Raw genomic sequence first — 15,721 nt, 5'->3', positions numbered from 1 at the left:
TGACGTTGTGAATTCAAATTCCGCCGAGGTCAACTTTGCCTTTCATATTTTCGGGGTCGATAAAATAAGTATCAGTTAAGCACTGGAGTCGATGTAATCGACTTACTCAGCTCACACACACTCTCGAACTTGCTGGTTTTGTGCTAAAATTAGAAATCATTATCATACCTGTGTCTACGACGGTGAGCTGGAAGAATCGTTTGCACGCCGGGCAAAATGCTTAGCGGTATCTGCCTTCCAAATGCTGTTTTTACTGAGATCTCCCTTTTTAGTAGAAGAAATAGCTATAACCCTTTGACTGCTATTTCTAAATTCGGTATGTGGTAAGGCAACTCGTTGCTAAACCCTTATTGCTTAGTATTACTTAAATTTTCCTCGAATGAGGCTTTTACATGCCGAAGACTACTTGGTGTAATTGATAATTTTTCCAAATTAATTAATTTCACCCTTCATTATTACGGATATATATATATATATATATATACATATGTATATACACAAACACAGATGATAGCAGTAGTTCGCGAAATGAATCGGTTGAGCCTGGCCATTGACAGTTTGTTAACTGTTCATCCACTCAGAATCTAATGATATCACCACCGATTCAATAAGTTCATGCTACATTCATTCGAGACTGCAGCTGCACAAATAGGACTATATGTCAATCCTGGTAAGACTCAATACATGAACTACAACGTAACAGGTGGTATTTGTGCTCTGAATGGCAACTATCTGAAGATGTTTGGTGAATTCAGCTACCTGGGGAGTAATATTGCTTCAACAGAAATGACACACAGGAAAGAACTGAAAAAGCATGGAATGCCCTGGACAGAGTCAGAATTATACGGAAGTCCTCCTTCCAGACAACACGAAAAGATGTTTTTTCAAAGCAGTCGTAGAATCAGTTCATAGTTTCAAACGCTTAAAGTATTCTCAACGAAGAGTTCGTTAGAAGCGAGGCTTATAAGCATAGAATTTCTTAAGGATGGGTCCCATCTGGACACATTTGGTCCCATCAATCAAAAGCTTATTCCTGACAGATGTGTAATGAAACTTTTGCTACTGGCATCATTGTATACCAAACATACAATAATTAGGTTGGAAACAGGAGATGCAAGGGGTGCAAGCGCACCCCATAACATTTTTGGTAGAGCAATTAAAACACTTTGAACGTCCTCCTGAAAACTTCATTGCCAAAACGAACGAGCACAGCAACATTTTTGTACTGATTTGAAACATTTTTTTCTATTATTGGATTTATTTGATTTTATTGAGGTGAAAATTTAATTCTAATTATTATTATTATTATTATTATTATTATATTATTATTATTTTATTATATTGAGTGAGAGAGCATGCATGCCATCAAAGTGACATCGGGGTAAAATATACGAAGCCCAATATACCCATCATGACTACCGTCTGATAGGGCACACCAGGCACATGCATCACAACCATATGTGCGCGGCATGGTGATCTCATATCAAGATAAACAGCACATGGCCTTGCAGGTGGGGCCCATTAGAATTTTCTTCATGATGAGTAGCCCATCCCGCTCAAACGGTCCCTGAATAATGGTTGTTTAAGGATGTTGAAAAACCCACCCATGTCTCCAGAGGTGAATTATTCAAACCCCAAAGAACCCCTCTCAACACATGGCTATGATGCTCCCCCACTACTTCTGCTCGTGATCAGAGATGCACATATCGTCAGCCACTAAGGGACATGCTCAACTGGTTAATGTCAAACAACTGACAAGCAAATCTGTGGTATTGAGCAGAATATTTGCTGTAGCCCATCTTTTATACCAAGACAGAACAATGTACATGATAACACTTCCAATCAGTTAAGATCAGAAGCCATGAGAGCCACTGCCTGGTACTATTATTATTATTATTATTATTATTATACTTGCGTCTAAATCGTTATCCCCCGGGCGAAATGCTTAGTGGTATTTCGTCCGTCTTGACGTTGTGAATTCAAATTCCGCCGAGGTCAACTTTGCCTTTCATATTTTCGGGGTCGATAAAATAAGTATCAGTTAAGCACTGGAGTCGATGTAATCGACTTACTCAGCTCACACACACTCTCGAACTTGCTGGCTTTGTGCTAAAATTAGAAATCATTATCATACCTGTGTCTACGACGGTGAGCTGGAAGAATCGTTTGCACGCCGGGCAAAATGCTTAGCGGTATTTTGTCCATCTTAGTTCAAATTCCGCCGAAGTTGACTTTGGTCTTTCATCGTTTCCGGGTCGATGCAATAAGTACCAGTTCAAAACCGGCGTCGATGTGATCAACTTAATCCCTCCCAGCCGAATTTTGATATCAAGATTGAGATTGTAAGATATTTTGGGTACATTATGCATACATACATACATACATACATACATACATACATACATACATACATACATATATACATACACTGATATGTATGAGTTATATGTGTATGCAAGTGTGTGTATACACGCGTGCGCGCGTGTTGAAGAACCACGTAGTTTTCCTTTCAATCTTGAACAGAAAATGTGCAAGAGAGCGCCGTCTATATATATATCTATATGCATATATTGTTTTTCACCAACACAAATACACGTCGACAAGAAAACGGTATTTTTTATGAAGTCCCCTTAGATAACAGTTCTACACGGCGGAACAGACATTCTCTTACCTTCACACTCTCCGTAAAATGCAGTGAAGCAGTGGTTTTTGCCTGTCGTAAACTTGTGACTAACGAAACCAACAGTGATATTGTTAACCAAATACGATATAAAACTAAATGAAAATAAGCATTCAATCCTTTTTTGTAGAGAGTCGATGTGTATAGCTGTTTGTGTGTATATATATATATATAATTATAATTTAGGGTATCTGCGAGATACCTCCATGCTGAAAATAACAGCCAAAATCTGACTCTAAAACCACATTAAGTGTTCATACAGCATAAGAAGAGAAGACAAAAAAAAAAACAAAATAAAACTAGCAAAAAATTACTGGATAATTCCAGATCCCGGATTTCTGACTTTGCAGTAAGAAATGCTTTGCCTCATCAGTGGAATATACGCTGAAAGTAACATAAATACACACATATATATACATATAACATACAAATACTTACATATACGAACGTATATATATATATATATTTATATATAAACTCTAATTAGAGCAGGGTAAGTAGATGTATATAATTAGTTGTATAGGATTTCTTTTTTTCAATGGATACAATGTGGCTTTTGTAAGCAGTCTTTGGTTGTATGGCTAATTGATTACAAGATAGCCACAAAGTTTGCGTATTGTTGTTTGTTAGTAAGGGTAGAGTTGAATTCCTATTTAACATGTTATATATATATATTTATATATATATATATATATATATATATATATATATATAATATATATATATATATAATATATATATATATATATATATATATATTATATATATATATATATCCTGGTTTGTTTAATAACCATTCTAATATATATTTGCATTACATTCACACACAGATAGCTAGTCTTTTTCGTGTGCCCTAGATTAGTGCTTCAAGGCGTTTGCATTGAATTATACATAATACTTACATGTCACTTGCTGTCTTGTGAGAAACTGTAAGCTTTCGAGTTACTTATGAAGCTTATGTTAAACAAAGATGTGTACATACATAAATACATACATACATACATACATACATACATACATACATACATACATACATACATACATACATACATACGCACACACACGCGCGTGTGTATATGTGTGTGTATTAGAATAGAAAATGAAAAGGCAAAACATTTGGCATCACTCAAAAATACATTTAATTAAGACAGAGAATATAAACAGATAGAGTTTCATACGGCTAGAATAGCTAAGCATACAGATCATGATATTGAGTAATGATTCCGTAAGCTAAATAAGCCGCTATCGGAGAGAGAGAAGAAAATATGAAAGTGAAGAATATACCCAATGGTGGATATTAATATTTTCAAGTTTGTCGAAAAATGAAAGGAAGTATCAGGAAGTATAAGTTAGGTAGTTCCATGCTCGAATAAATAATAATGTTATAGGTAAAGGATAATGGAAGTAAGCAGTTCCATCAAATATAGAACTGGTAACTTCTACTATCTTTTGCCATGGATTATCATCAGATATGTACCTTTAGAACAGCTAATGGGTCTTATTCATGTATATATGTGCGTGTGTGTGTGTGTGTGTGTGTGTGTGTGATTTCAAAATGTAACTACATGTGAATCGTTGGCGTTTTCTGCCTCCGTCTTCTACTGGACTTTCCTCTGTTTCCGAAGAAGAGCGTCTACTCGAAACGTTAAACCATCTTTCTTTCCTTCCCTGAGCGTCTGCTAATACATTACATGTACCACGTCTTCACGTTGTTGTTTTTTGTGTTTGTTCTTTTTTGGATTTACTATATATATCCTTTAAGTTCGTTTATGGGAAACATTTTGAATATGCATAAAAAGAAAGCTCGAATTCTATTATGCTGGCTACAGCCTAATGGATCTAACTGGCGACACCAGTTTTTTGGGGTTGCACTGAGCGGTTCCGATATAATGTAGTATAACTATAGTAATAACAATAAATGATAAATTCCATCCAAGGATTATTATTGTTATGTGTATATATATATATATACTAGCAGCATAGCCCGGCGTTGCCCGGGTATGTAAGAAACTTTGTCGATAAGCAATGCCCTTTACCTTTTTACCCCTTTTTGTACACATTGAACCGTTATTTTGTAAATAACAAAAGTCAGTTTTGTAGGGTTCGTATGGTCGGTCTCAAAGTGATATGGTTTTGTCGATATTTCCCAATACTTGTTAACTGCATTGACAAAAGGTCGTTAGTTTGACATTTAATGCAAACTTGATGTCCAACATCGGTGAAGGAAAAATCTATGTGAACTTTCAAAAAATATCGCAGAAAAATTGGTTTGCTATGTGTGCCACATATAATGTAATTAACCGATTTTTTCCAGTAATAACGTATCCTATTGGAATCAAAAGGGCCATATAGCTCCTTGGAGCTGACATGATGCTCGCTGTGAATTTCAAAAAGATATTGTCGAAAATATGTCATATTGAATTTGAACGCTATTTCCCAAAATGGCATGATTTTATCGATTTTTTCTGATGGTAAGGTATTGCATGGAAAACAAACTTCAGAATTAAGTTCCTTAGGGTAACATTAAGCTTCACCATGAGATTGGCTAAAATCGATTGCAAGTTGCGAAAACTACAACGGAAAATATGTTGCATATGATAAGCTTAGATTCTCGACCCCATGTCGTATTTATCGATTTTTTTCAGAACTGGGGGAACTTTTTTCGCTGCGTTAGTTTTGAATTATGACATTGGGCTATGTGTGTGCCAAGTTTCATCAGAATCGGTTGAAAGCCGTGGTCAGGTGAGTGTACAACCTGACAGACACACAGACAGACAAACTGCCTTTTATATATATATATATATATATATATATTATATATATATATATATATATATATATATGTATATATATATACAGGCATACCTCACTCTACATCATTAATTGGTTCCAGGAGACACGAATTAAATCGGAAAACGATTTAAGTCGAATTAATTTGTCTCAAGGCTAGGCTAGGCCGTATTTACTTGTCTCTGGGCTAAACCTATTGATAACAGAGTATCAACTATATATATATATATATCTATATATATATATATATATATATATATATAGTTTATCCCCACCCCCCAAAAAATTATAAACGAAGCAAAAACAGAAGAAAAAACAATGCGAGGACGTGGTACATGCAAAGTATTAATAAGACGCTGAGGGAAGGAAAGAAAGGGTGCTTTACGTTTCGAACAAAGCTTTTCTTCAGAAACAGGAGACAGAAGAAAATCCATTAGAAAAGGAAGATGAAGGAAAAAAATTGACAACAATCCACATACATACAAATATACATACATACATACATACATATGTTTGCAGAAAACATGGATTCGTGTCCCCCTAAGTAGCCTTCGACCTTTCCTATCCAAAGGGATCTTTAAACCAATATTTACACGATATTATTTACACCTTTATCTATTTCGAATTCACTTTTGAAATCATTTTACGTTCTCTCGATCTTTCTAAATTTGTATGCATTAAACAACACACACACGCGCGCACAAACACACACACACACACACACACACCACACACACACACACACACACACCTATGTACATTATATATATAGTATAGTATGTAATGTATGTATAGATAAATACATTAAATAGCATGTTACCATTAATTAATCTAAACTAATTCGGAAATAGCTACAGACTTTGACACTTGTTGCTTGGATAACTTATTTATGCTCAGTCAGTATCAAAAGTACGCCTGATGAGGTAATCCATCACCGGGGGTGCTGTTTGTTTGTTTGCTTTTTCATTGATAACTTAGTAAATCGCGAAGTCGGACACTGACATCAAGATAGATAGATAGACACATACATACATACATACATACACATACATACATACATACATACATACATACATACATACATACATACATACATACATACATACATACATATAAAAATACCCTGTTATGTTTAAATTCCAATGAAGGAGCCTTGGATCTAGGTTAGAAACCGGTTCTTTCTCTATTGGCAAAAAATCTTGAAATAAACTGAATACAAACGTACGTACATACATACATACATACATACATACATACATACATACATACATACATACATACGTACGTACGTACGTACATACAGAAATACCGTTATGTTAAAATTCCAATGAAGGAGCCTTGGATCTAGGTTAGAAACCGGTTCTTTCTCTATTGGCAAAAAATCTTGAAATAAACTGAATACATACGTACGTACGTACGTACATACATACATACATACATACATACATACATACATACATACATACATACGTATTTCCAAACCCCAGTTTAAGACCTCAAAACTACAACTTGCGGATTTCAATTGGGTTTTTACTTATATGGTAACCGCAGCAATATTATGAGATCATGTGAGGCGGTGAGCTGGCAGAATCGTTAGCACGCCGGGCAAAATTCTTAGCGACAGTTCGTCCGTCTTTACGTTTTGAGTTCAAACTCCGCCAAGGCCGACTTTGCCTTTCAGTGTTTCGGAGTCGATAAAATAACTACCAGTTGAGTACTGGCGTCGATGTAAACGACTTGCCCTCTGGCCCGAAATTGCTAGCTTTGTGCCAAAATTTGAAACTAATATCATAAGATCATGTGTGGCAAGACATTCAACCACTTGTGTTTAACTGCTTCACTCAGAAGTGTCTCCCGTAGTGCCCCTACATTATTAATTACTATATGAAACAGTGAATGTCTAATCGCCGACTGCTTGCAGTATTTATGTTATTCCAAATAACCTAGTTGATTCGTATAACCAATCAACTGGTTCTATTGGTGACAATATATAAATAAAGTACTGTCATATATCTGAAGATAGGTGATATGGAAAAAAAAACACGTTGCCAGTGAGATATCAACAGTCTCAGCCAGCGGCTGATGTGTGCATGTGTGTGTACAGACATACTGAAACACACAAATACACACATTCACGCGCGCACGCACACATACTGGAATGCACAGTCCTGGTTCACTCGGTGGTGATGAAAAGCTGAATGAAAAAGATAATGAAAAGTTAGCATTTCCTATAAGAGAAAGAAGAGTTTTCTCCCATGGTACAATGTCAGCTTTGGCCGGAAAGTAAGGGAGGGGGTGTTTTGCCTGCGTACATATTTTCCGTTTTCTAGTGCGAAAATGGAGACGACGACGTTGCCAAAATAAATTTCTCATCATGAGGACAACGACTAAATGTTTCGCCTTTTGTGTTCTGGAAGGCTACCGGGTCATGTAAATTCTTTAGGCTTATTCTCCTTTATCCAAGTAAATTTGCAACGTCTACTTCTATTCAGCTATGACCGAGGTTGTTCCAGCAGTTTCCAGTTGTTTTTCTACGGAGTTCCTTCCTTTTATAGCCTTATATAGCTAGCTCATGTTTTAACGTTGCGCTTCACTTGAATTCAAAAAGAGGACTGCAAGAAGCCCTCCGTTGCTCAATATTTGTCTCTGTGTTCCTCCGTTGTTGTTGCTGTTGTTCAACAACACCATCTTAGCTTCATGGGCCACAGCCTCAGTATTATATCGATCATTCACTGGGCATTCACTGTTACCTGGGTTCGTCTACCTGGGTTCAACGGTGGTTCCAGCCGAGATCGAGCGTCGCATAGGTGCTGCCAGATCCGCATTCGTGCGCCTCCAGCGGTACCTGTGGGACAGAAGAGAGATATCCTCGGTGACCAAAGGGCGAATCTACCAAGCCGTCGTTCGTACTATCCTCCTCTATGGTTGCGAAACATGGCCTATGAGGGTAGTCGAACGGCGAAAGCTGATAGTGTTCGACAATGACTGTCTCCGCAGCATTCTTCACTGCCGACGCATTGATCGGGTTCCTACAGCCGGTCTTCATGATCGCCTGAATCTCCGGCCCCTCCCTTCGGTGCTTCTACAACGGCGCTTAAGGTGGTTCGGTCATGCAGCCCGGTGTCCAGAGGGTGAGCTGATTCGCGATGTTCTCCTCCTACCTCCACTTCCCAATTGGCGCAAACGCACGGGCGGGCAGCTGAAGACGTGGGCAACGACGATAAAGGAGGACCCTTCCGAACTCTCAGGTCCGCAGGTGGTCGGTCTGCGCAGATGGATCTGCGAATGGCTCGCTATCTCCAGTGACCTCGCACGGGACTGTCGAGCGTGGGCCGCCATGGTTCGTGATGCCGTCAGGACCAGAGAAGAAGCCGGCTCAACTCGCCCTGCGTGAACACCGTCACAAGTACAAGTAAAGTACACTCACTGTTAACCCTACACGAGCACCCTGGCTCTTCACATTGATTTGTGGCGTTCGCTTTTATTTTCTTTATACTAGGCGCTAAACGGGACCCTTTAATTATGTCTGTGAATAACCCCCTATACTTATGAGGCTGCTTATCCACTAATCAAAGTAAGGCCCTTCTTATGTAGGTTTCCACGTTGAGTGAAAAGGCGGGCAAAGAAGAATTCACGCCAGCTCTTTTTCTTGTGAATGTTAAGACGAGGCATATAGGTATTATGGTCTTTAAACCCGCTGGCTATTAGAGTCTCATTATAATAGCACTTTAATGTGTTAATGCTTAGGTTTGAAGGCTATAGCTATATTATTTATAAAAGAAGTTACGAACAATTTAGCGCATAACAAAATTAACAGGACTTAAACAAAAGAAAAGTTTATTTTATTAAAAGACTATGGAGCAACAGGATATAGATAAAATAAAGTATTATATTATAAAAGAAAATCAAGAACATCTTTGTTTACCAGCGTTAAAACTGAAAGACTTAACACTTAAAGCAACTTTAAAAATAACGGCCGTTTTAAAAGAAATAAACTCAGATACAACCTCCGTGTTTTTTTAGAGATTGACAGATTGTTTGTATTAGTGAAGATAATGTAAAAGCAATTTTTAAATGGTATGAAAATTATACTATCTTTTCTTACTGTTCTTTACTTGTTTCGGTCATTGGACTGCAGCCATGCTGGAGCACAGCCTTGAAGTGTTTAGTCGAACAAATTGACCCCAGGAATTATTTTTTGGTCTGAAACGTATTTTATCGGAATCTTTTGTCGAGCCGCTAGATTATGGGGCCGTAAGAGAACCAAACATGGTGGTCAAGCGCGCGAACACACACACACCACACACACACACACACACACACACAGTCACACACACACACACACGTACGCACACGACTACCTGTCGCACAGCTTCCGTCTATCAAATTCTCTCACAAGCCAGTGGTTGGCCCGGAGCTATAATAGAGACACTTGCCTAAAATGCCGCGGAATAGGACTGAACCTCAAACCACGTGTTCGCAGAGCGAGCTTCTTAACCACACAGCTATGCCAGCATTGTAAAATACTAAGCTGGCAGAATCGTTAGCACACTGGATAAAATGCTAAGCTGCATTGCGTCCGTCTTTACGTTCTGAGTTCAAATTCCGCCGAGGTCGACTTTGCCTTTCATCGTTTCGGAATCAATAAAATAAGTACTAGTTGAACACTGTGGTTGATGTGATCGAATTACCCGCTACCCTGAACTTCCTGGGGTAAGGGGTAATATTGTAAAATACTGACAAAATTGATTAAGGAAACAAATGTGTCTATGGATTAAGGGTTAAATCATAGGTCCCCAAGCCAAATTCAGAGACTTCTTTTTAGAAAAAGTGATACTTCTAACTGACCCTCCTTCATAGAAAACATTAAATCTGATTTATTTTCCGCGCAAAAGATAGTCAAATCAGTATCTGTGAAATAAGAAATTTTACAGATTTAGTCAGAGTCGGTAAAAATATACCGACACTTACTCCATTCCACTGGAGCACATGGCCTAGTGGTTAGAGCAGCGAACTCGCGGTCAAGGGATCGCGAGTTCGAATCTTAGACCGGGCGATGTTTGTGCTTATGAGCGAAACACCTAAGCTCCACGCGGCTCCGGCAGAAGGTACTGGCGAACTTCTGCTGACTCTTTCGCCACAAGTTTCTCTCACTCTTTCCTCCTGCATCTTGTTGCTCACCTGCGACGGACCGGCGTCCCGTCCAGGTGGGGAACCTATACGCCAAGGAAACCGGGACCAGCCCTTATGAGCCAGGCATGGCTCGAGAAGGAACAAACAAACTCCAGTCCACTGATACATACATACATACATACATACATACGTACATACGTACATACGTACGTACGTACACGTACGTACGTACATACATACATACATACATACATACATACATACATACATACGTACGTACGTACGTACATGAATACACGCTTACACACAAATATACATACATAGATACGTACTGACACACACACATACATGTATGTGTGAGTGCGCGTTTGTGTGTGTGTGTTGGTGTGTGTGTTATGTGTATTTTGGGCGTTATCTTTCTGCTTGTCTTTCTCTGTCACTCTCTCTTTCTCTCTATCATTCTCTCTCTCTCTCTCTCTCTCTCTCCGTTTCACATACATATGTACACACAAACACATATGCACACACATAAATACACGCACACACACACAAACACAGATATGCACACACATAAATACACACACACACACACACACAACACTAGTTCTTAACTTCTACTTATTTATGGAATAACGGTGTTGTGATTATGATTATGGGGGGAAAACTTTCCAAGTCTTCCAAGCAGACATTACAAAGCTCTTTTGGAAGATAAGGAAGCTTCTCAGAGGAATTCAATTTCAATAGTTTCAGAAACTGTTCAAGAAAATATTACTTCCTTGTTTGACCAAACTTTTAAAACACGCGTTCTCTTTCTCTTGAATGGCATATGTTCCTGTGACTGCCACTAGTTCCACCGTTACTAATACAAAAGTTACTACTATACTATTGCATTCACGCCATTGGGCAGTAGTACTTAGCACCGCTGCTACCATCGCTAAAGTAGGCAATTTTCTTTGCTTCCACCCCTCCGTTAAGCAGTTATAACTTTCAGCTTACCATCTTACCATTTGTATTTATTATTTCAACAAGGTTTATTAGTGCAATTACGTAACTTAAAAAATAACAATATAAAACTTTTGAAACTATTTCATATAAATACATACATACATACATACACACACACACACATACATACATACATATATATATATAATATATATATATATATATATATATATATATATACATATTCACACATACACACATAAATCGCGCGCGCACCCACACACACCCGCATATATATTTGCTTGTGTGTATGTGTGTATTTTCTTATGTATTAACAGCCGACGGGAAAATAATTAGCCAATTAACTAATTGATTATATCCAAGAAAGATTATTTAGGAATGTATCCTAAAACCTAAATGAAGTTGGTGTTATCTTGGATATCAAAATACTGCGAGAAAAAAAGAGGGGAGTGGGTAAAGAACGTTAAAAAAATGCCAAACAAAAGCAAAAAAACGGAACCCCCCCCCAAAATCATAATTCTTGTTTTTCCTAACCAAAAGACGAAATAGATTCTTCGTGTTGCTGCTATTCGGGAATAATTTTTTCTTATTAAAAATTCAAGAAAGAATGGATTCAAGAAAGAATGGTAACTTTTAACGAGTTAAAGAAATCGCTAGAAGTGATAGCTACATCTCCCTTGGATAACAAAATATTCTGATGTGTATATGAAGGTAGAGGAGCTACCCGATCCATAGTTAAGCAGGGTCTTATGGTCCCCTCATTACTCTGATTAGTGAGGGTGGAAGCAAGGAAGAGAAGTTACCCACACTCGAGTTAATTACAGCAACGTCGCTACTACTACTACTACTACTACTACTACTACTGCTGCTGCTGCTGCTGCTACTACTACTACTACTACTGCTACTGCTACTGCTGCTACTGTTGTTGTTGCTGTTGCTGCTGCTACTACTACCACCACCACCACCACCACCACAACCAAAGTAGCAACAAACGCCAGAACTTTTATTTGTTTCGTGTTTGTTTTTTGTTTTTTTTTTTTAGAATGTATTCTTTCCTTTGGAATTTAAGTTGAATTTTATTGTGAATTAATTTATAATTTAACTGTTCGCGAAAATGAAATTTGCACCATCGCTATCATCATCATCATCATCATCCTCACCAGCACTAGCACCACCATCATTATCACCATCATAATCATCATCACCATCATCATCATTATCATTGTTATCGTCAACATCATCATCATCAGTATTATCCTAATCGGTTATCATCTATTTTTTTTCTCTTATCAGTATTATTATTATTATTATTAACCATTATTGCCGAAACTATATTGCTTATAATACTCAACGTATTACAACAATAATAGCCACAACGAAAGTTAAGGCATAACTTAATTATTCTCTCATTAAAAAGCAACAACCGAAGGAATAATATCAAACGTTTTGTCAAACATTCGCATCACCTCCATCATCACCATTGCCACCCCTATTATAATCATCAGCATGGGAAAAAATGTTAATGGATGAGAGCTACGACATCGAAGCGATGGGGACATTACGAGATTTACAGCTGGCTCTAAGAGAGAAAATCGAAGAGCTGAGACAAAGAGACGTACTGATCGATGAATTGGAATTAGATCTGGACGAGAAAGATGAAGTCATTCGGAAATTACAAAACGAATTGGATAAATACCGATCGGTGTTGAAACCACCAGTCGCTGCCCACAAGAATTTGGTACTGGCCGGACGTACGAAACGACTGGCTATTTCAGCGGAACCGAATATGGTTAAATCTTTACACACCATAAAGTTGAAACGAACTCTAAAAACAGCAAGGTTCGTTTTCCCCTAATATCATTGCTTTGCTGCTTCTTCTTCTTCTTCTTCTTCTTCTTCTTCTTCTTCTTCTACTCTTCTTCTTCTTCTTCTTCTTCTTCTTCTTCTTCGTCTTCGTCTTTTTTTCTTCTGTGTTGTTGTGTTGTTGTTGTTGTTGTTGTGTTGTTGTTGTTGTTGTTGTGTTGTTGGCTGCTGCTGCTGGCTGCTGCTGCTGCTGCTGCTGCTGTTATTATTATTATTATTATTATTATTATTATTATTATTATTATTATTATTATTATTATTATTATTGAGTGTGAGAGCAGTTCATGCCATCAAAGTGACACTGGGGTAAAATATACGAAGCCCAATATACCCATCATGACTACCCGTCTGATAAGGGTACACCAGGCACATGCATCACATTATTATTATTATTATTATTATTATTAAGGCGGTGAGCTGGCAGTATCGTTAGCACGCTGGGGCAAAATGCTTAGCAGCATTTCGTCCGTCTTTTTAAGTTCTGAGTTCAAATTCCGCTGAGGTCGACTTTGCCTTTTACCCTGTCGGGGTCGATAAAATAAGCATCGTTTGAACGTTGGGGGTCGATATACTTACGCTCCTTTCCTCCAAACTGTTGGTTCTGATGCCAAAATTTGAAAACATTATTGTTGTTGTTGTTGTTATTATCATTATTACTATTATTATTATCATGATTATTATCATTCAAGGCGGCGAGCTGGCAGAAGCGTTAGCACGCCGGGCGAAATGCTTAGCGGTATTCCGTCTGCCGCTACGTTCTGAGTTCAAATTCCGCTGAGGTCGACTTTGCCTTTCATCCTTTCGGGGTCAATTAAATAAGTACCAGTTACGCTCTGGGGTCGATATAATCGACTTAATCCGTTTGTCTGTCCTTGTTTGTCCCTTCCGTGTTTAGCCCCTTGTGGGTAATAAAGAAATAGGTATTTCGTCTGCCGCTACGTTCTGAGTTCAAATTCCGCCGAGGTCGACTTTGCCTTTCATCCTTTCGGGGCCCATTAAATAAGTACCAGTTCCGCTCTGGAGTCGATATAATCGACTTAATCCGTTTGTCTGTCCTTGTTTGTCCTCTCCGTGTTTAGCCCTTTGTAGGTAGTAAAAAAAAGAGTTATTTCGTGAGGGGAGGGAAGTGAGCCGGTATTATCGGCCGTAGTATCCTTTCGGGGTCAATAAATTAAGTACCAGTTGAGTACTGGGTCGATGTTATCGACTGTCTCCCTCCCCACAAAATCCAGGCCTTGTGCCTATAGTAGAAAAGATTATTATTATTATTATTATTATTATTATTATTATATTATTATTATTATTGTCGTTATCGCTAGTGTTGTTTTTGTTGTTGTTGTTTCTAAGGCCCCAAACCCAGTAATTCTAAGGAAAAGGGAGGGAAGTAAGCCGATACTATCGGCCCCAGTGTCTGACTGGTGCATTATTGGCTCTAGAAAAATGTTTAAGTAAAGTTGACTTTGGCAGGATTTCAACTCAGAACGTAAAGAGTCGGAAGAAAATGTTCAAATATTTTTTCCGGTTCTTTACACTTTACGTTCAAATTCCTCAAAGCTTAACTTAAAATTTTCATCCTTCCAGGGTAAATAAAAATCAAAAACTGATCAATTATTTGAGTCGATCGTGTTGACTGCTCCCCATCTCCTCAGATTTGCTTGCTTTGTGCCTAAATCATAAACCATTATTATTATTATTATTATTATTATTATTATTATTATTATTATTATTATTATTATTATTATTGTTATATTGTTATTGAGTGAGAGAGCAGTGCATGCCATCAAAGTGACACTGGGGTAAAATATACGAAGCCCAATATACCCATCATGACTACCCGTCTGATAAGGGTACACCAGGCACATGCATCACAACCATATGTGCGCGACATGGTGATCTCATATCAAGATAAACAGCACATGACCTTGCAGGTGGGGCCCAGTTAGAATTTTCTTCAGGTGAGTAGCCCATCCCGCTCAAAAGGTCCCTGAATAAGGGTTGTTTTTAAGGATTTGAAAGAACCACCCATGTTTCCAGAGGTGAATTATTCAAACCCCAAAGAATCCCTCTCAATATTATTATTATTATTATTATTATTATTATTATTATTATTATTATATTATTATATTATATTATTATTATTATTTTCACCTGTCGCTATGTTCAGAGTTCAAATTCTGCCGATGTTGACTTTGCCTTTCATCCTTCCAGGGTCGATAAAATAAGTACCAGATGAGCACTGTGGTCTATGTAATCGATCTGTTCCATCCCAAAGAATTTCAGGCCTTGTAC

The 15,721-nt window shown here is 37.9% G+C and overlaps 1 protein-coding gene across 3 annotated transcripts in view; it reads left to right on the top strand.

Moving 5' to 3' along the window:
- Window positions 1-15,721, top strand: part of LOC115214224 (cGMP-dependent protein kinase 1) — a 146,199-nt gene that overhangs the window by 49,254 nt on the left and 81,224 nt on the right. Inside the window, exons 1-2 of one of the 3 annotated variants that reach the window (XM_036504856.1) lie at window positions 12,587-12,786; window positions 13,039-13,408. The exons of 1 other annotated variant lie outside the window; for it this stretch is intronic. In XM_036504856.1, coding sequence (XP_036360749.1) covers window positions 13,086-13,408 — 323 coding nt within the window. In that variant the 5' untranslated portion in view covers window positions 12,587-12,786; window positions 13,039-13,085. Of the gene's footprint in view, window positions 1-12,586; window positions 12,787-12,834; window positions 13,409-15,721 lie in introns of those variants that run through there. One more of the 3 variants, XM_029783336.2, reaches the window with a different exon arrangement.

Source organism: Octopus sinensis, linkage group LG7, assembly GCF_006345805.1.
Source record: "Octopus sinensis linkage group LG7, ASM634580v1, whole genome shotgun sequence".
Classification (NCBI taxonomy): Eukaryota; Metazoa; Mollusca; class Cephalopoda; order Octopoda; family Octopodidae; genus Octopus; species Octopus sinensis.
Note: the sequence above shows the minus strand (reverse complement) of the source record. Positions and strands in the feature narration are given on the sequence as shown.